At 33.5% G+C, this 21,632-nt stretch overlaps 1 protein-coding gene and 1 pseudogene across 3 annotated transcripts; one reads left to right on the top strand and one right to left on the bottom strand.

The window, feature by feature from the left end:
- The first annotated feature begins 1,844 nt into the window (after positions 1-1,844).
- Positions 1,845-8,454, top strand: LOC100814440 (deSI-like protein At4g17486). 3 transcript variants are annotated; one of them, XM_041005442.1, is made up of 5 exons: positions 2,252-2,388; positions 2,900-3,013; positions 3,982-4,243; positions 7,811-7,878; positions 8,078-8,454. In XM_041005442.1, exons 2-5 carry the CDS (start codon positions 3,011-3,013, stop codon positions 8,357-8,359), a joined length of 615 nt encoding a protein of 204 aa, XP_040861376.1. In that variant the 5' UTR covers positions 2,252-2,388; positions 2,900-3,010; the 3' UTR covers positions 8,360-8,454. The 3 variants fall into 3 exon arrangements, with proteins under 3 accessions (XP_003533983.1, XP_040861376.1, XP_040861377.1); XM_041005443.1 differs by lacking the exon at positions 2,252-2,388 and adding an exon at positions 2,722-2,788; XM_003533935.5 differs by lacking the exon at positions 2,900-3,013 and having other exon boundaries at positions 1,845-2,388.
- A 10,797-nt stretch (positions 8,455-19,251) lies between these two features.
- Positions 19,252-21,296, bottom strand: LOC100805514 (pentatricopeptide repeat-containing protein At5g42450, mitochondrial-like; annotated as a pseudogene).
- Positions 21,297-21,632: the final 336 nt, after the last annotated feature.

Genomic DNA, 21,632 nt, shown 5'->3' with positions numbered 1-21,632 from the left:
TCATGCATGTATGTAAAAACTCAATTTTGAATTTGATTTTATTATTAGATTAATATCTAAATGATGTAAAACAATTTTATACCGTCATTCAATCATAAATTTAAATTATTTTAAAATAAGAAAAATATGTTTGTACACCCTCGGATGTAAAAAACTTTACTCAATGATTATCATATCATATAGTAATTCTTTAATTAAATCAAATAATAAATTATTTTTAAAAAAACAAAACAAACAAGAATCTCGAAGCAATTAAAATAATTACAATTCAAAGTATTACTTAATTACAATGCAATGATTTAAATCAAATAAGAATCTATCAATTGACTTGTTGCAATATATCATTTTTCCAATGCTCTTCTCCATGTTCCTGAAAATATAAAGAAAATAATCAATTCACTGTCATTTCAATGGTAAAAAGAAGAAAAAGATAAAATCATTCCTAAGTTTTACCTCAATATGTACTCTAATGTAGTCAAACATGAACGGATGAATCCATCATAAATCACCATCTCATAAGTTTAATGATTTTTATAATAATTATTTTAAAAATTATAATAATAATATAAAATTATTTTATATTGTTATTATTGGATATGTATTAAATTCAATAAATAATGATTTTAAAGACTCAATATTTAATAAAAAAAATCGATTTAAAAAATCATAACAAAAACTTAAGTTGGCATGTTTCCAACAATCCTTGCTCCTCATTTCTTTCCATTAAAGAAATGGTGTACGTGTTTTATTAAAAATATAAATATTTTATCTATTTTAAATAATTAAAAATTCCTTTTAAAATATAGCATTAAATATTAAACTAACATTCTTTAATTGGCAACATTTGTAATAATCACTTAATGATAAGATTTAAATCATATTGTATAGTTTATACATAAAAAAAATTACTACCTCCTTCAGTAAGCATCGCATGAACATTATCAAGTATATATATATATATATATATATATATATATATATATATATATATATATATATATATATATATATATATATATATGTATGTATACTGTATAGTTTAAAACAAATATATTATATATATTTTTAAGAGAATGTTATATATTTAAAAACAACATTGTCAACATACTGTATAGTTTATACATAGTTACTACCTCAGTAAGCCCGTGCACGGACACTAATTATTTTGATTCAAATTTGTAATAGCTAGCTTGAAATTAAAAAAATTCACAAGATGTTATATTTAAATCCTATTATTTGTAACAATCGCTAAATAATAAGATTTAAATCTAATATCTTAAACGTTTTTTCCTTATTAAATTAAAATTTCACTATAAAATTACTTAATAAATTTTAAGATTAGTTATCAAGATAAGATTTTAACATTAATTTAAAGTACAAAAATATCTACTAAAATCCTACAACTAAATTTGACCAAAATAAACCCTTATACTAGGATGATAGGACAACGGTCGTCGACGTGACAATGAGCAACAATGCGAGTACCACGATAATTTGATGCACCAGAAACCATACATCCATCAACCTTTAAGATTGGTGGTAAATTCACCATTATAACAACAACAAAAGAAACAATATTAATAACTAAGTAATAATTTATAATAAACATGTTTAACTATCCAACAAACTTTATTCAAATATAAAAAGATTCAAAATTTACAAACAGAAAAATAGAGGACTATTTTGTCATTGCAACATCGTTAGCAGCCTGTATGTGTGACCGTTAATAATGACCATGCGGAGCCCACATTTCCTAACTCCCACTTATTATCATTAGCCAAACAGGTCTCTAGTGGCAACCAGCTGTAATAAAGACAACAGCATTTCATGTAGTTTCACACCTCACAGGAGGATAAAAATGTCTTTTGATAATCCTTTTTTTCTTTTCTTTTCCGTTCTTTTCAATTCTTCTTTTATCAGCTTTGGTCTGTTACATACTCTTTCTCTCTCTCTGTTATGTTCCCTCCTTCTAGAATATAAATTCACGAGAGAAACACGAAAATCTTTCGATTCCGGACAGAAAAAAACTTGGGACGGTGAAATTGGAGGGTTTTCCGGGATCCCAAGGCCGAATCTTGATTCAATTTACGAAAAGAGAACACCATCCGTTGCTGAATCTTGAAGCCGAATCAAATCGTAGAGAGAGAGAGAGACACCCAGATAGGCGAATAGCGTTTAGAGAGAGAAAGGTGAAGTGGGGTTGTCTAAAGTTTGGGTCTTGTGTTTGTTGTGTGTGGTGGGTGAAAGGGAAAGATGACGGATGTGGTACTGCATATATACGATGTGACGAATAGTGGATCCGAGAAAACCAACAGCACCATTGTTCAGATCAACAAGATCTTCAAGGATGGGATTGGTCTTGGTGGCATCTTCCACAGCGCTGTGCAGGTTTTGTTCCTCCTCTAAATTTCGTAGAAATCAATGTTTCTGTTTTTTTTTAGGATTCACACTGTTTATTGGATCTGGTTTTTCTTGTTCTTGTTTTGTGGGGCACTTGATTGGGGGAGTTTAATTGCCCAATGTGTGACTCTTCTGCTATATTTAGAATTTCATTTATTTTACCTTGGTAATTTTTAGGGTTTTGATATTTTTTTTGGGTGTTGTTTGCATGAAGCAGTGTAGGAAACAGCAAATTAACTTGGTGTCTAAGTGATTGTTAGTTATGTTAGTTATGATGGGAGTTTTGATATTGCTGGTGTCTGTGGTGCTGGTGCAGATATTAATATTCGTTCATTATTCAGCACGTATGAATTACATGTATGCTGTCGGATTGAGAAGATGGTAAATTGTATGTTAGAGATATACTAGATTCTGCTTCTAGTTGTTTCTATCTTTATTGTATAATAAAGTGGGGTACCTTGGATTATTGTGGCAGTTAAGTGTTTGAGGTGGTTTTTAGGTCCTGTGGAGTGTGTGGTTGTAACTGGCTCGCTGCTGTGGTGTGAAAAGTGATCATACTGAAATGAAGAGAGAAATTTGAGATATGGACACTGGCTAGTAGAGGTGATGTATGGTATGGCTGCAACTGTTGTGATTGGGTATATATATCTGTTTCTGGGAAAAATTAGAATGGAAATCTTTAGTATCATTTGTTGACAATGAATTCACAGGCCTATCAACACCTAGACAATTTCGGATTTTTTCTAGCTAAGTTGAATTACACTATTCTTCTCTGATTCGGTATGTGCTGTTCATTTGTTATGGCTGGCTTGATCCAGTCATGTGAAATACCAAATTGCATTGTTCTCTGTATTGCATGACCTAGAATACTCTAGAGGAATTTAGGACTTGGGAGGAGGTATGAACACATTTATTAGGCATGATTAATGCTCAAAGCAAGGGGACATGTGACAGGAGTAGTTACATATTAGGTTAATATACCTTGGAACGATGAATACTACCAGACATTTTTCTATGAACATAATTTTGTAAAATAAAACTCAAAGTTCTTTGTAGACTTTTAATCTTCTTTATTCTGAGAAGCACAATAAACTAAGAGTGGTGTGAACCTATGTTTCTGTGACTTGTACCCTTTAATCCTTAATTTGGGAATTTTGTATGGCAATTTTAACTCATTTACTTGAGATACTAAGTGTAGGAAACTATAAAAATATGACTCTTCTCATTGTTGATCTGATTATATGTTAATTTGGCATTCCCAGTCTCAGATAGCAAAAGGAACCTATCTTTTGTTTTTACTGGCTTCTACATAGTAAATATGGTGATGAAGTCTGTTTGTTTATTTATTTTTTCTCAAGGGAGGGTATCAATATTTGCATCTTCGTTGATATTGTGGTTCTGCTTAAACAGAAACTGTCACCTTCATGATATTACTTTTTTGTTGTTTATCTGGTCATATAGTATGCTTGCATCTTTTAGGTCATTTTTTTTTTTCATTTACTCACTTCTGCTTCCTTGACATATGGTAGGCCTGCTGTTTTATCTTGTGCTGACATATTTAAGATTGTTTTGCCATTACAGGTTTTTGGAGATGATGAATGGTCATTTGGGTTCTGTGAGCAAGGTACCGGGGTTTTTAGTTGCCCTTCTGGAAAGAATCCAATGTATACATATCGTGAATCCATTGTTCTAGGGAAAACAAACTTTTCTATTTTCAAGTTAAATCAAATACTGAGAGAACTCAGTAGAGAGTGGCCTGGGAGTTCATATGATCTGCTGTCCAAAAACTGCAATCACTTCTGTGATGAATTCTGTGAAAGACTTGGTGTACCAAAACTTCCAGGTAAACATGTAACTATGCTACTATGATATTGCTTTTATGATGTTCATTGTTAATGTTTTGCTCAATGATGACCTAGTGATATATAGGGATGTATCATGTAAATTCTATGGTATGTGTAAGGCCCCAGGAATTGGTTATTCCAATCTAACTCAGTCATGGGCCTTCGGTTTGTAAGTCATATATCAGAAGAAATAAGAAGAAATGCAGGGGAGTGAAATGGGATATACAAGTGGAAATTAGCAAGGTTTTTAAAATCGAACCAGTGAAGATACTGATTCAAGGTTTAACAATTCAACTGTAATTGGAACGTGGTCAAACCGATTTTAATAAAATATATTTTTTTAAAATTCAGTATATACAACCTTAAGTTATAATTTAAAATATATTATTATCATCTATTTATTAAAATTATCATACATAATTTAATACATATAATATATCAAATGTTACCTTATGTACATGTATCAATGTTGTTAATGGCGGATGGCGGTTCATGGCCGAAAGCCAAAAATCTGCCATAAAAATATAGCGGATGACGTAACGGTAAATGGCGGACGTCATGGCGGACCAAAAATATATATATATATATATATATATATATATATATAAATATTTATATATACATATAAATATTAACAAAACAATATATATCTAGAAGAGGGCTGAACAGAAAGAAAAAAAAAAACAGAACCAAAAATAAAAAATGGGTGTCAAACAGAAAAAAAAAAAAGCCGAACCAAATATAAAAAACGGGTGTCAAACAGAAAAAAATAACAGAACAAAGAAACAACAAAAAAAAAAAAAAACAGAACCAGTCGCATACTTTCGCCGTTGCCGTCCGTTCGTCGTTTGCGTGGTGCGTCGTGCTCGCGTGTGTGGTGCAGGGTGCTCGCGTGCGGGGTGCTGCGTACCTGGTGCGTGTTGCTGCTGCTGTCGTCGTGCTGGAGACTGGAGTTCGCCGTCGCCGTCGTCAAACGTGCCGCCATCGCACTGGAGCTCGCGTGGTGCCGCTGGAGTTCACTTGTTTCTGTTTGTGCTCTCGCTCTTTGTCTCCTTTTGCATGCGAAAATCGAGTTAGGGTTGGGTCGGGTCGGCCCAATACGACGCGTTGCGAAAATTTCAAAAAAAAAAAGCTCTCTTCCGCCATAACCGCCATTCCGCAACAACCGCTATGGCTATGGCGGCCGCCATACAAAACCCGCAACGCCACCGCTATTTGGTGGTGTTTTTTCGAAAACCTGCGACACCATACCGCCATGGCGCCACCATAACCACTTTTTAACAACACTGACATGTATGATAAATTGTTTGCTTGTTATTTTTTCAAACTATTTAGTATTTTAAAAGAATAAATTAATTAAATTATTCTTAAAAAATAATTTATTTATGTATACTATAATAATGTCTTTGTACCTGTGGTTGCTTCATTAAAGTAAAATTCACACTCATAGAATAAGAATAGAGCCACGAGCTTTATTGTTTGGACAGTGAGCAAATTAAATTTAAATTTTACTTGGGCAGTGGGCATTTCAACGTTTTAAAGTTAAACTCTTGGTTAGCTAGAAGATAATCCTTCCACGACCTTTCATTTCAGATTGGTCTTCCCTTTCACTTTCAAGTTTCTTTTGAAGTTGGAAAATGCAAGACTGGCGGTGAAGCTGTGCTCACCTTCAGCTTTCACTCTTGTTCTTCTTCACGAACCTTCCATCTTCAGCTCACCATTCTTACTCCTTTTCATTGCAAATTTTTGGCTCACATTCATCTCTTCACTGCAAATCTTTGTTTGGTTCACATTCTTCTTCTCTGCAAAAACTTTTGACCCTTTTTTTTTTCTTAAAAAAAATGCCTTTTCACGAAACCGGTGCAAACCATACAAACCGCCAGTTTGCACTGGTTCTTCACTGGTTTGTGAACAAAGCGGTTTTAAGGAACATCCGGACAGGTTCAACCTACCTTGAGAACCTTGGAAATTAGAGATACCATATGTATCACCTTAATATGAATTAGGAAGACAGGTAGTGGAGTGACAGGAGTTAGTTCTTGTGCTTTTCTATAAGTAATGTGAGTTGGACTTAGCTCTGTGTAGGGGTGTTCGTGGGCCGGTTTTAGTCAAACTCAGGACCTAACTCAATCAAATTTGATCGGTTTGGTTTGGTTCAATTTTCACAATTTTTTTTATTTTGAAATCCAACCCAACCCATTCATGAGCAGTTTGGTTCGGTTCGGGCTCACGGGTTACCAATTTAAATTTTGATCTTTTTTTTTCTTCTTAAAATCATTTTTTATATTATGATTCATTTAAATATCCAATACAATTAACACACTATTATCAAATGTATAAAAGTAGTAAATTGATTCATTTAATATCATCAACATAATATTCTAAAATAGACTAATATAAATTAAAACAAAATATTCTTCAACGAGATTTATAATAGTATGAATCACAATTATTCCCTACAAACTAATTTCTAGCAATAAGCTTTGTTGCGACTAGATTTTCTACAATCAGACTTGTTGCAACTAGATTTGTTGAAACAAATGAACAAAATATGATCCATTAGTATTATAAACATGACAGAAAAAGTAAATATGGAAAAAATGGTGAAACAAATAACAATGTATCTAAAAGTAATACATTAAGAAGTTTCAACACTAGTATTCCCAATACTTGCAATTCCAACACTTAAGTCTTACTATTAACAATATTTAAAGTCAAACCAAACAAATCTAAAAAATTTGATCGGCTCAATTCGGTTTTGATTGGATTTATAAATCTAAACCCATAACTCAACCTGTACATGAACGGTTTTGATCGTTTTCGGTTTTGATCGGTTTGGTTCCATTTTGACCCAAATACATAAATGACTCAAACCCAAACTGTTTGGATCGGTTTTGATCAATTCGGGTTCGTGGGTGACCCGTATCCATGAACATCCCTGTGGGTATTGCAGAATTCATCTCTGTAATACATTGTTTCTGAATACAGTTTTTTCCATCTTTTACTGATTTCGGACAGCATGCTAGATTTTACCTGTGAAGTTTCTCTGTTTGAGATATTGTTTCTCCCAGTCAACTTTGATACTTATCTTTGAGGAAACCCAATTCCTGTTAGATAGTTATATGCTCATTATCATACTGTAACCCAAGTTCCATTCTATTGGCTTTCTTACTAATTTTGTATGGTAGAAGAACATATCTATTTAGATCAATATGCATTTTATTTTAAGAAAAAATGTTGTTGGCTTGGATTTCAAGTGTGTCATTTGAATATAGGGAGTGGAAGTTGTAAAATGATATAGTTAAGGCAATTAGTGTTATAGGGAAGGGTGATAGATATGCTTATACCTGAAAAATGAACTTGGTAGTTTCAGAAGTACTTGCACTTGCACCCAATGTAATTGGGTTTTAGGGTATATAAGATAATTTCCCACTTCTTGTTTTAAATTTATATGCTAACTTGCTAAGTGAAGGAGGTTTAAGCATTGATCCATCCAACTTGTGAATTATTGCTTCTGTACATTACTTTTCTGTTTCCACTGTGTATTCTTACAACTTCCATGACAGGTTGGGTTAATAGGTTTGCCAATGCTGGTGATACTGCTATGGAAGTGGCTGGAAATACAGCATTACGGGTAAGAAACAACTTTCAAAATCCAGACTTATGGTCTTGTCTTGTGTTAACTATTTTATAGAATTATCTCACCAGTCACCACAGCCTGGCTGTTCTTGTGCTTTTGGCTTGAATGTTTAAATTACATAGTTATTAGTATTGGCATATCTTGAGAAACTCTATGTATGATTGCCCTGATGATCATACCCTGGCCATTGCAGTTCCGGCAAGCTAAAACTGAGATTGTATCAGCAAGCAAAGTAGCATACCGGTTCCTCTTAGGAGTTACCAATAATGTTACTAATAATGTTAAAAATGGTCCTGAGACCCCTAACAATTCAAACAGAGGAGGGTCCCCTAGGCTTCAAGGTTCTTGGTTGAAAAATATTATTACTAATGGTGCAAAACCGTCTACTAGTTCAGAAGCCGAGAATCAGAACGGAGTTATGCCCCTACCGCCAACACGAGAAGATGATCAAGCATTGCTACATAGCTCATCTTAGTTATGCAATGTATTGTAATTTTAAGTCAGAAAAAGTATAACGGAATTTTACATGCTATTCATGTGTATCAAATGTAAAATTTTTCGTTTGTTCAACTCAAATCTTATTGGTGCCTCGTAAGACTATGTTCTTTGAAAGGTACTTTTACTGTTTTTCTCTTTTTCCTATCTGACTTGGCAAACTATATTCACGCAGTCACAATTCCAAATTTTGATGAGTTTGAATTTATAAAGTGGATTTGATGTATTTTGATTTTAGTTAAAATATATATTTTTTATCCTCGTAAATATAAAATTGTTCGAATTTAGTTTCTGCTAAATTTCTACTATTTTTTTTTTGTTCTCGTTAAATTAAAAAATGTTACTGTTTGATTTGGATTATATGTGTTGTTTATTTAATGTAAAATTTAAAATCATGATTTGTGAGGGTTAAAAATGGTTATAAATTAAAAAAAAAAAATTGCAAGAATGAGTGCAGCCCACCCACCACCATCAAACACCATAATCACGGCACCTCTAACGAAACAATAGCCTACACAACGATAAGAAACTCTAACAAATTTCAAGAAATTAATATTTTATATCTTTTTTATTTTTATTTAATTATAATGTTATTATGGATTAAATAAATATTATTTTTTATTGTTAAAAAATTACTTTTTACAAAAGATACATATATTATTTTTAAAAAAACTCTCATTGTCACATAAATTTGCTTCAATGGAAAGAAATAGTTTCTTCACTTTAAAAAATTCTTCAAGAAATTTTCATTAAATATAAGCTTATATTTGAATTTAATAAAAATAATATATTTTAATTTTACAAGAATGAAAAAATTAAATTTTTTATAAAAACGGATTTCAAATATTTTATTATTTAGAATGCAAAATATATTTTAGTTTTTGATTTTTTAATAGCAAATTGAGTTATACTTCACATCATTCTAATATGGTTTAAAGGAAAATAATTTCAACAAAACAATATTCACAAATAATATGCATCTTTTTCAGCAAAATAATATATGATTTAAAGTCTTACTGTGTTACGATCAAACATACAAATGGCACAATTTATAATGCGGCTTATCTTTAAGATAATGTAAACAACCCTTGCGTAGTGCCAAAAGTCAACGGTATGAAGCCTGTGAACTCCCGCAGAAAAATAAATCATGAACAAAGGATGTTTTATTGAGTTAGAGTCTAAGACAAATTTTATTATAATAAATAAATATTAAAAAAATATAAAAAATATTTATATCATATAGTTAAAGAAAATATATATCAAATGACCTATATAAATTTTAATAAACATTAATTATATATCTAAATACAATAATTGACACCTTAGTCACTCTCTTTGAGTACTCAAATCTATAGTATATATTTTCAAAGCGAGCTTCTACGGTGAAGATGATAACAAATGATTTACCTATGAAAGTTAAAAAAAATATATTAAAATAATATATAAAAGAGTTACTGATTATTAAATTAATATTATCTGTATGAAAGATGTAAATTGCATGTATGGCCTTATCAACAAAATATTGAATGATTGCATTGCCTTCAGAGTGGTTTAAAAGAAATAAAAAAATATTTTATGGAGAACAGGAAAAAGATTTTTTCTCGGAAAAGGGTTATTAGTTGCGGGCAATGCCTGCACTTCATGAACAGCAGGAGATTAGTTATTCTCAATTTCTCATCAATTCTCACCTTTTCTCGGAAAAGGATTTTTCTGTGTGGTAATTCGCTGCGGAGACTTCACGGTGACATTCGGTGGGATACGGAGTTATTACTTGTGTTTGTTAAAATATCAACTGCAATTTACAAATTATTCGATATGTTATTATTAATTAATTTACTTACATCAAAAGATAATTTAAATCAAGTTAAATTAGACCTACAATATCATTAAATAATTCTAATTACTATTATTATTATTGACAAAACTTAAAAATATGTAAATCTATGTCACATTAATATGAAATTCATTTATTATTAGTGATAATTTTAACTAATTTAGTCATATTTAAATTTAACAATTTTATAATATCTTAAATAAAATTAGAAATAAAAGTGAGACTATAAATAAATATATTTTCTCTTTTTGAATATTGTCTCAACCTTTATGCTATTTTAAAGAACTTAATTAACTCATTATGTTTGTTTCAATAAAATTATTTAATTTTATAAACATATATTTAAAGCATGTTTATAATCATAATGATTCGTACGAATGCACATGAATCATACTAGTTAAGAAAACAAAAATTACAACTAAAACATTAGTAAGTATTTTACCCAACCCCCTCATTTTTAGACTGTGATTTATAATTATGTATTGTTTGTCATATTTTATTTTTTTTACCCAACTAAAACATAGTTTTTAAAGTAGAATTGATAATCGATTTGATTAAGGTACTGGGTCACTAATTTTATCACATGACTAGGGGTGGAAATGAGCCAAGCCAAACTAAGCTTTATTAGGCTTGAGTTTGGCTTGAGTTGAATACGTAAGGCTTGAGCTTGACTCATTACCTGTCATAGGCTTTTTTTTAAGGCTCAGCTCGGCTTACATAAAAGTCTGGCTTGGCCACGAGCCTATTTAAAAGCTTGCTTAAAGACGTCTTTGATTAATTAATTATTTTAAAATCTAGTGAAATACTAACTAAAAAAAGAAACTTATAAAATTTCATATAAGTAATGTACAAATCCAAAAATAATTGATAAACAAAATTATATTGAATTCAAGTCGTTAAAGCACAATGTATATCAAAATCATATTGATCCTAGGTCGTCTCCCAACGAGCAATGGTCAATCAAACGTTCATAATAGATAGTAATAAAACAGTAACAAACTGGGGGGTTGTTTATTTTTGTAAATTAAACAGCAAACAAATTTGAATTAAAAAATAACAGAATTAAAACATGTTTCCCCTTAATTCACAAGTAAGTCTCTTATCCTAGGTTACGAGAATTTATCCTTAATCAGTTCAACCACTTAATCCAACCCTAAATTAAATTACTAAGTGAAAATTAAGATAAGGCTGTCATTATGTGACTAAACAACACATACACCAATTAATCATGAATGAAACTGATCATTAAGCATGAACGTAAATTAAGCGCAGAGACAATTAATCAAGCACTAAGCATGCATGGATTAATAGTAACAAATACAAAGTAATTGGTGAAGAAAAAAAACTGATCAGTATTCAATAGTAATAACAAAACCTCAAAGAGAACTGTGTTTGATCCTCAAGAGAAAACAATGCTGGAGACTTAGCATTCCATTAATCAGTAGAAACGAAACTGTAGATTGAAGCCGAAACGAAATTGCAGAAAATGAATTTTATTCTACGTGAAAAGTATGCATGAACAGTAATAAAAACTAGAATTCTAAAATCCTAGAATTATTCTCCTCTCCGAAAAAAAACTCCCTAAACTAAAACCTTGGTGTTGTTATATAGGTCCTCAGCCCCAAAGCTCACAAATCTATTTTAAGTCCAAGACCATAAACAAAACAAAATAAAATCTCGACAAGATAAGATAAGATTTGATGAAATAAAATCTGGACGAAATAAAATCTAGATGGAATAAAATCTGGATAAAATAAAATCTAGATAAGATAAGATTTGATAAAATAAAGTTATTATTATTATTATTATTATTAATATTAATATTGTTAGTTAAACAAGCTGGCTTGTCAAGCTTAACAAGCTTTTTTTATAGTTTGAGCTTGACTTTTTTTTTTTTTTTTTTATCTAAAGAGGCTTTTTAAAAAGCTTGAGCTTGGCCTTTATGGTAAACAAACCGAGCCGAGCCTTACATAGGCTGAGCCAAAGGCCCTCGACAAGTTACTCGGCTCATTTCTACCCCTACACATGACCCATTTTTTACTTTATTTTCTAATTATGTTTTTTATTTTACTTCTTTAGTAAATATGGGTTAATGGTGAAACCAATGAGTTAATAATTGAAGTATATAACTTAATTTTTTAATTTATTTTTCTTATTATGATTTTTTCTTTGCTTTAACAAATCTTCATATTTAACCTCAACCATTCAAATAATTATTCCCAATCTAATGACTCATCCATCATGTTGATTCACCCATACAACAACTACTAATTGTTTTAAAAAAATCCAACTAAGGCCTTAAGATTATTATTGTTTAAAAATGATTAGTGTAAAAATATGTTTTGAGTCTGTATTTTTCGTCTCTCCTTTTGCTTGTTCTTCCACCTGAGTTTTTCATTTTTATAGATTTCTAGAGACTCGAGGAAATTTTTATAAGATTAATTGCTCGATTTTGCATGCTCTGCTCCCAAAATGAAGAGAGACTTTCGAGGGCAGATCCGGGTTGGTCCGGAAAGTCATGGGAGAGGCGGGCTAAGTGAAAAAAAAAAGATAAATGGAGCTATGTCGACTTACATACGTCTCGTTGACCAACCGATCAAGTATAAAGTTTAGTTTTAGTTCCTATACTTTAACATAAACCATTTTGAACTCAAAATTTAAATAATATGTTGGTTTAGTCCCTCCCTATAATACAAATGATTGATTTTAAGAATTAAAATAATATAATTTTCAAAATTTAAGGACTAAATACACATGTTTATTTAAACCAAATTTTACTAAAAAAGTATAGGGACCAAAATAGTGGATTAGAAAATACAGGGACTAGAACCAAATTTTACTTAAAGTAAAGAGATTCAAAATTATATTTTACCAAAAAATTAAATTTTAAATAAACAACACAACCTACATTACAAAATAGAAAATCATTTCATGCTACTCTTACTTACATCTTGTAGGTTTTTTTGGAATGTAATTTTACATTATGAAAAGGGTTGCCATAATGTAGAGTCCGTTTAAACTTATTTGTTTAAAAAAATACTTATTTTAATCAAATAAGTTACTTTTTAATTTCTTAATATGTTTGTCTAAATTGCTTTTGTTTTTTTTTAAAAAAAAAATTGCTTATATTGAGAAGTAAATTCTATCTCACTTTTCTGAAAAAATACTTATTTTAAATTTAAACAAATCGGTCCATTATAAGTGCTTATGAAGAAGTTTATTTAAACATACCCAAATCATTTTTCATCATTGAGGAACTAAATCGATGTTGCCAATCTTTCGGTGATCAAAGTAATGTCAACCTCCATTTTTCAATGCGAGTATGATATTTGACTATGTTAATCCTTCCTTGCTTTGCATTTTGAGTATAACACACTAATTACCTTACATCTATATAGTTTCCACCATCTGATTATAATATGGTGACACCTCGTTTTCAGCATATTTACTTATTATGCCGCGTACTCAGACGTGAGTGAAGTGTTCAATGAATCAATGCAGATGTGCAACTAGCATTTCTCTTAGTGTAGTTTTGTTCTCACAAGTTTCTGGTCTGCAAAGGTGAATAGGCTACCCAATCACTTTGATTTAAAGGTAGAAACACCAAAGTTAAAGATGTTCCAAAATTGAGGATATGAACTGTTTCTTCTATGCTCTGAATTACTATCAATCTACAAACGTTATCATAAGAAAGGTGACTGTGTCCATGATGAATCATAAGGAAAACCATCAACACCTGCCTGCTGTGACGCAAAGTGAACATATACTGCAAGCATTTGAACTGTTCTGCATTATAGTTTTCTTCTTTGGTTAATAATTATACCAACAAAAATAAGTAATGAACCTATTAAATTAAGATAGACAAGGGGCAAGCTTATGCACAGACAGAATGATAGGTAGAAGGAGGTACAAGGGTAGCAAACACACGGGTTCCATGCTCAACTAGCAGAAAATGTGGTGCAAACAGCAAGCTTGCTTTAAGGTTGGTGCACGTATGAAGAATAGTGGCGTGAAAGGGAGCAAACCTGGATTGTGAAAATGGAATACAAATTGCAGAATTGTTAATGATTTCTAGAATATTCCCTTTACACAAAATGACAAATTCCGTTATTAGGGAACTGGTATAAATAAAAGCATTTGTAAACCATTGAGGGGCATGAATGAATGAAATAGCAGATTTCTTCCCTTAGCTTTCTTCTTCTCTTCTTCTTCTTGGAGGTGTTGACCCTCGAAGTTCAGCTAGCTTTTCCCTGCACGTAACACATAATTACAGTAAAAATGAAGAGTAATGCATCATTAAGGATTGATCCATTCAATTTCTGGGCCTTAGCAATTAGATTTATTTATTTATAGAGTATGGATGGCAGATGGCTTCTTCATTGTTAGCTTTGACTAAAATTTATTGTTTCCAATGTGTCTAAATCTTCAAGGGGTTCAAAGTATAATCCACATGCTTATGAAGTATGAGGTCCAGTGATGTATAAGGTTTTTAAATTTTGTAGCTGGTCTGGAAGACTAAAATTGAATTAGACAAAATTTTCAGGGAGCTAGAGAGAAAATTCCCTGTAAAATAAAGGTGCATACCAATGAGAAAAGGTTCATTTCTTTGAAGTTGATGATATTTTATATTGGAAATCAGAAAAAACTTTCCATTAACAGTGCACCCGTTCCCATTAAGAGCAGCAAAATGAGCTACTTAAACTGCATAAATTAAGCAACCAGATTCATACAACAACAACAACAACAACGCCTTATCCCACTAGGTGGGGTCGGCTACATGGATCAACTTCCGCCATAATGTTCTATCAAGTACCATACTTCTATCCAAACCATTAATTTTTGAGATCCTTTTGATAACCTCTCTTATAGTCTTTTTGGGTCTTCCTCTGCCTCGAATTGTTTGTCTTCTCTCCATCTGGTCTACTCTCCTCACTACAGAGTCTACCGGTCTTCTCTCTACATGCCCAAACCACCTAAGTCTATTTTCCACCATCTTCTCTACAATAGGCGCTACTCCAACCCTCTCTCTAATAGCTTCGTTTCTAATTTTATCCTGTCGAGTCTTACCACACATCCACCGCAACATCCTCATCTCCGCTACACCTACTTTATTCTCATGTTGACTCTTGACCGCCCAACATTCTGTTCCGTACAAAATCGCCGGTATTACCGCAGTCCGATAAAACTTTCCCTTTAGCTTGATCGGTACCTTTGCATCACATAACACCCCGATGCTTTTCTCCATTTCATCCATCCTGCTTGAATGCGATGATTCACATCCCCTTCAATTTCCCCATCATCCTGTATTACAGACCCAAGATATTTAAACCGTGTGACTTGAGGGATAATATGGTCTCCTATTTTCACCTCTGAGTTAGAAACCCTCCTTCTTTTGTTGAACTTACATTCCATATACTCCGATTTGCTTCTGCTTAGGCGAAAGCCATGTGTTTCTAGAGCTCGTCTCCAAGTTTCCAACCTCTCATTCAACTCCTCCCTCGACTCTCCAAGGAGGACTATGTCATCTGCAAAAAGCATGCATCTCGGTGCTATCTCTTGGATTTGTTCCGTGAGGACATCCAGAATTAAGGTAAAAAGGTAGGGGCTAAGGGTTGACCCTTGATGTAAACCAATTGTGATGGGAAAATCGTCTGACTCTCCACCCTGTGTCCTAACACTAGTCGATACCCTATCATACATATCTTGGATAGCTCGAATATATGCAACCCTAACCCCTTTCTTCTCTAGAGCTTTCCACAAAATCTCTCTAGGCACTCTATCATACGCTTTCTCCAAGTCAATAAAAATCAAGTGCAAGTCTTGTTGGGCCATGCGATATTGCTCCATCACCTGCCGTAATAAATAAATCGCTTCCATGGTCGACCTTCCCGGCATGAAACCAAATTGATTCTCAGTAACTTGAGTCTCCTTTCTTAATCTCCGTTCGATCACTCTTTCCCATAATTTCATGGTATGACTCATGAGCTTGATTCCCCTATAATTTGCACAATTTTGTATATCCCCCTTGTTCTTATAGATTGGCACTAACGTGCTTCTCCTCCATTCCTCCGGCATGCGTTTTGACCTCATAATTTCGTTAAAGAGTTCGGTGAGCCACTCAAGACCTCTATCTCCAAGAGTTTTCCACACTTCAATAGGTATGTTGTCTGGCCCCACCGCCTTACCATTACTCATTCTTTTCAACGCTTCCTTTACTTCCTGTTTCTGAATCCGACGATAGTACTTATAGTTCCGGTCCTCTTCTCTTGTGTCTAGACTGCTAGAGTCATATCCATATCCATCATTAAATAAGTTGTGGAAATACGCCTTCCACCTTTCCTTGATATCTTTTTCATGCACTAAGACTTTGCCTTCTTCATCCTTAACACACTTTACTTGATCCAAATCTCTAGTCTTCCTCTCTCTACCCTTAGCAAGCCTATATATAGATCTTTCTCCGTCCCTGGTTCCTAGAGCTTGGTATAGTCCGTCAAAAGCTTGGGCTCTTGCCTCACTCACCGCCTTTTTGGTTTCATTTCTAGCTATCTTATACTTATCCCAAGTTTCAGAATTTCTACACCTAGACCACTCCTTGAAACACTCCTTTTTTACTCTAACTTTGCTCTGAACATTTTCATTCCACCACCACGATTCTTTACCCCTAGGTCCAAAACCTCTAGATTCACCCAACGTCTCTTTAGCCACTTTAATAATCTCTTGGGACATCTTGTTCCACATATCATTTGCACTTCCTTGTGATTGTCCACACCAACCCTCCCATATCTTTTGTTGGAAGATTCCTTGTTTCTCACCCTTCAAGTGCCACCATTTGATCCTTGGTGCTACCAGAGGACTTCTTCTCTTTGCCCTATCTCTAATTCTTACATCCATAACCAAAACTCTATGTTGGGTAGTCAAGCTCTCTCCCGGAATAACTTTACAGTTCAAGCAATACTTCCTATCAGACTTCCTGATAAGGAAGAAATCTATCTGAGAACATGTCCCTCCACTTTTGTAAGTGATAAGATGTTCCTCTCTTTTCTTAAACCATGTATTGGCTATAGAAAGATCCAAAGCCTCCGAAAACTCCAAGATGGATTTACCCTCCCCATTCATCTCTCCTAGGCCAAAACCCCCATGCACCCCCTCAAAACCTCTAGCCACGCTACCTACATGTCCATTGAGATCCCCTCCTAGGAAAACTTTCTCTCCTTGGGGTATATCCTGAAGTACCCCTTCTAGATCCTCCCAAAATTTTACCTTAAAGTGTTCTGCTAACCCAACCTGAGGTGCGTACCCACTAATAACATTAAAGGTGTCCTGTCCCACTACCAATTTTAAGACTATGATACGATCTCCTACTCTTCTTACATCCACGACATCCTTCTTCCACTCTTTGTCCACAATAATCCCTACCCCATTTCTTGATCTGATTTTTCCCGTATACCACAGCTTAAATCCCGAGTTGTCTAATTCTTTCGCTTTTTCACCTGTCCACTTATTTTCTTGTAGGCACATAAAATTGATCTTCCTCCTCACCATAACATCCACTATTTCCATAGATTTTCCAGTAAGTGTGCCTATATTCCATGTACCAAAGCGAATCCTCCTGTCATGAACTAGCTTCTTTACCCACACCCGTTCACGAAAATGTGGGAACCCTTGCTTACTTTTCACTACATCCGGGCGGCGATGCAGCGGCCCTTGCTCTTTTGACACTGTACTCGAGCCATACAGCGCGTTGCTTCCGGGCAACGACCTAGCATTCACATTATTACGTAATAGATCCATGTCATAGAGATTCGACAAAGTTTAACGTTGGCTGTCGAAAGCCTAACACAACCCTCTCCTTTTATCCGGGCTTGGGACCGGCTAAGAATAGCAAAGCTACCCTAGGCAGGATTAAGCAACCAGATTCATATAGATGAAAAATGCTACACATATCTTGGATTCATATAGATGAAACCACATTCAGCATGACCAGTCCATGAAAAATAATCCGTTATCAACAAAGTTTTAAGCTATATAATACACAACCAGTGGTGAACTGTAAAAGTCTCATGAGTAAGAGTTTTACCATGATAGCTGGATGCTAAATTAGATTTCAGCAGGCAGTTATGTGAAGCACCTTCTAGCATTGACATAAAATACTGAGAATTTCAAAATCTAAAGTCTCGGTGCAGATTTTGCAGCTAAACCCTGAGGAATTAAATGTTGGCACATATTTTTACTTACAATTTTAAATTTAAAGTTAAAATATCTTCTTATTTTTTCATTCAGTTTTATCTAAAGATAAAAGCTAGTACTATCCATCATCTTTTCCAATCCTTCTAATTCCTAATTTTTTAGGAATGTTTTTTTTACTTGTTCTTTGCTTTATATAAGTTAAAAACTGTTTTGCACGTTGAAGATTTTTTTGGAGTCAGTTTTATATCTTCCTGCTGGTAAACAAACACGATACAGCACACAAAGTGAAACACATACAGAAAACAGAATTTTTATTGGTACTATTAAAAACATTTTGGAGCATTGGTGTTCATGGGTTCGAAAATTCTTTGCTACACAGGATCGGTCTGATGGGTTGACCTATCTTGGGAAAGAAGCACAAAATATCCTATTCTACCAGTGCAGTGGATGTTTTCTTTCAAAGGGTAGCGCATTGTACACTTCAACCTAGGCTACTCTAAACTTCTCTTCTAAATATATATATAAGTATCGATTGTTTGTATTTTCTTTCCAAGAAGAACTGTTGCTATTTTTCTTCTATACTATTTTCTGATTCTATGTGAAACTACTGTATGTGTTTGCTGTTACGGTTTTTCTAGTTTTTATCTAACAATAAAGAGCTGGGAAACATGGCTGTAAATCATGTAAGTCAGCATGAGAGATTGAAAATGAGTTTTATGTACCAAGGAAACCGTCATAAAGCTCTGCCATCAGCCCATCACTTAGCATTGGCTATAGTTTTTTACTTTTTTTTACTAACCTCTGAATTACTCTGTTAAAGTAATTCACAATTCACAGCAAGTAATGGCCAATCTCTCATCTTTCTCAAGAAATAGAATACTCTAGTCTAAAAGCAAATGATACAACCCCTTTTAAAATTCAGAAGGGCATAACCCTGTATCAAATAGAACTATTCCCATTAGTTTATGAACTGAAATACCAATAAATGTTGAGCAAATCGGAATCCTCATTTTCCCTTAAATGCTCAAAGAAAAATTTTAAAATCAAATAAATTTCATCTTGTTTATTATGATTCTGGTCTCCAGTAAGAAAGGGATGAACTTCACCTCTTACTTCAATCCAACTGCTACCTGGAATCCTCTTCATCCCTTTTTCCTTCATTTCAGTCCTTACGGTTGCCACATCTGACCACTTACCTGCTGCAGAATGAGCATCTGACAACATCACATATGACGATACATCATCAGGATCCAAAGCCAAAATCTTTCTTGCTGCCAGCTCTCCCAACTTCAGGTTAGAGTGGATTTGACACCTCGCAAGCAATGCCTTCCAAAATCCAAGTCCAGGGTCAAGAGGTACACTCTGAAGAAAATCCTCAGCTTCTGCAAACCGTCCAGAGCGAGCGAGCAAGTTAACCATACAAGCATAATGCTCAGACTTCAGCAAACTGGGGCTGTCAAGCCAGGCCCGATTGAAATATGAGTAGCCCTCATCAACAAGACTGGCATGATTGCAAGCCCAGAGTAACCCAAGAAGGGTAACATAATTGGGTTTATAGCCTTCTGAACCCATTCTTTTGAACAAGCTTATTGCTTCAACACCTGTTCCATTCTGTGCATAACCACATATCATCGCATTCCATGAAACTATGTCCCTTTTAAAAAGCTTGTCAAACATTAGCAGGCTGTCTTCCATGCTTCCACACTTTGCATAAAAGCTAATAAGTGAATTACCAACAAACTGATCAACCTTCCCCAAAAACTTGATTGCACATGCATGAAAACTTTTCCCGATTCCAAGGGAAGTTATATTTGCAGCTGCACAAATCACACAAGGAAATGTAGATTCATTTGGTATAAATCCTTCTCTAAGCATGCCAATAAAAAAATCCACAGCTTCTTCACTGTGGCCCATTTGGCTGCACCCACCAACCATCGCATTCCATGAGACAACATTTCTCTCAGGCATCTCATGGAAAACCTGCAAAGCATCTTCAAACCTCCCTCTCTTCAAATATCAACAAATTAGAGTTGTATAAGACACCACATTAGGATGTTGAGTACCTCTGAAAACCTTCTGGGCATTCTATGGTACTCAGCTTGAAATACAAAGCAAGCAGAGCACTACCAACAAATACATGACAACTAAGGCCAATTTTCATTGCACAAGCATGAAGCTGCTTTCCAACAACAACATTTCCAAGTGCAGTGGAGGAGTTAAGCACAGTTCCAAATGTGAACTCATTGGGTCTAATTTTTGAGGCCAACATCTTGGAGAAAAGATAGATTGCATCTTCATGGCAATGCCGCTTAACAAAGCCCTGAATTATGGTCGTTGCCAATGCTACAGTTTGCTCAGACATTTCCTCAAACATGTGGCAAGCAACCTGGAAAGTGGTTGAATCCAAACTACATGGATTAATGTCTATGTGTGCAACTGAGGCTTCATGCTTAGTGACATTGGCATGATGGGTTTTAGTTATATAGCTACAAGAAACAACGTGGGGTGCAATCCACGTGTGAGCAACGCAGAGTCTAGAAACTATGTTTCTCATATGAATCTTCATTCCATGCTGGATTGAAGTTTTCACATTAATGTTGTTCTCTCACAATTCACAACCTTATGTTGTACTCCAGGAGTTGTGCTCTATTTTTCTCAAATCAATGTTTTTTTTTTTTTTTTCTTCCAGAGAATCTTCTAATTGTTCCATAGTAGAGTAACTAGAATGAGATTCTTTAGAATTCAGTTCAGATACTTATCCAATAGTTTTTGCAATTCAATCATGTATGATGGAATATCTACGTTTTGCCATACACATGTAACCATGGTTGATGAATTTGACAAGGAGAAATAACAAACAAACAAACTCTTTTCCACATGCACCTTCCTATTTGACTGATTTATTAAAAGGTTACAAAATTTAAAGAGATTCATTTATGGATTAATTATGGGTTTTTTGTTTATTAGACTTTTGTAAATTTCACATTTTTATCCATATACTTTTCTTCTTTCATTAGTTTTAGTCATATTTATCGATTAATAACATTAACTGACGAAGTATGAATCAATAAGTAAGATATCATTAACTTTTTTAAACAAATGATAAATTAAATACACAATTTACTAAAAACAATTACATGTGATTGTTCCTATAAGTCACCAGATTGTTAGGGTGATTATTATGTCAACATTGTTATTTAACAGTAAAAACTAAAATTATTAACAAAAAAAT

Source organism: Glycine max, chromosome 9 (assembly GCF_000004515.6).
Source record: "Glycine max cultivar Williams 82 chromosome 9, Glycine_max_v4.0, whole genome shotgun sequence".
NCBI classification, from domain to species: domain Eukaryota; kingdom Viridiplantae; phylum Streptophyta; class Magnoliopsida; order Fabales; family Fabaceae; genus Glycine; species Glycine max.
Note: the sequence above shows the minus strand (reverse complement) of the source record. Positions and strands in the feature narration are given on the sequence as shown.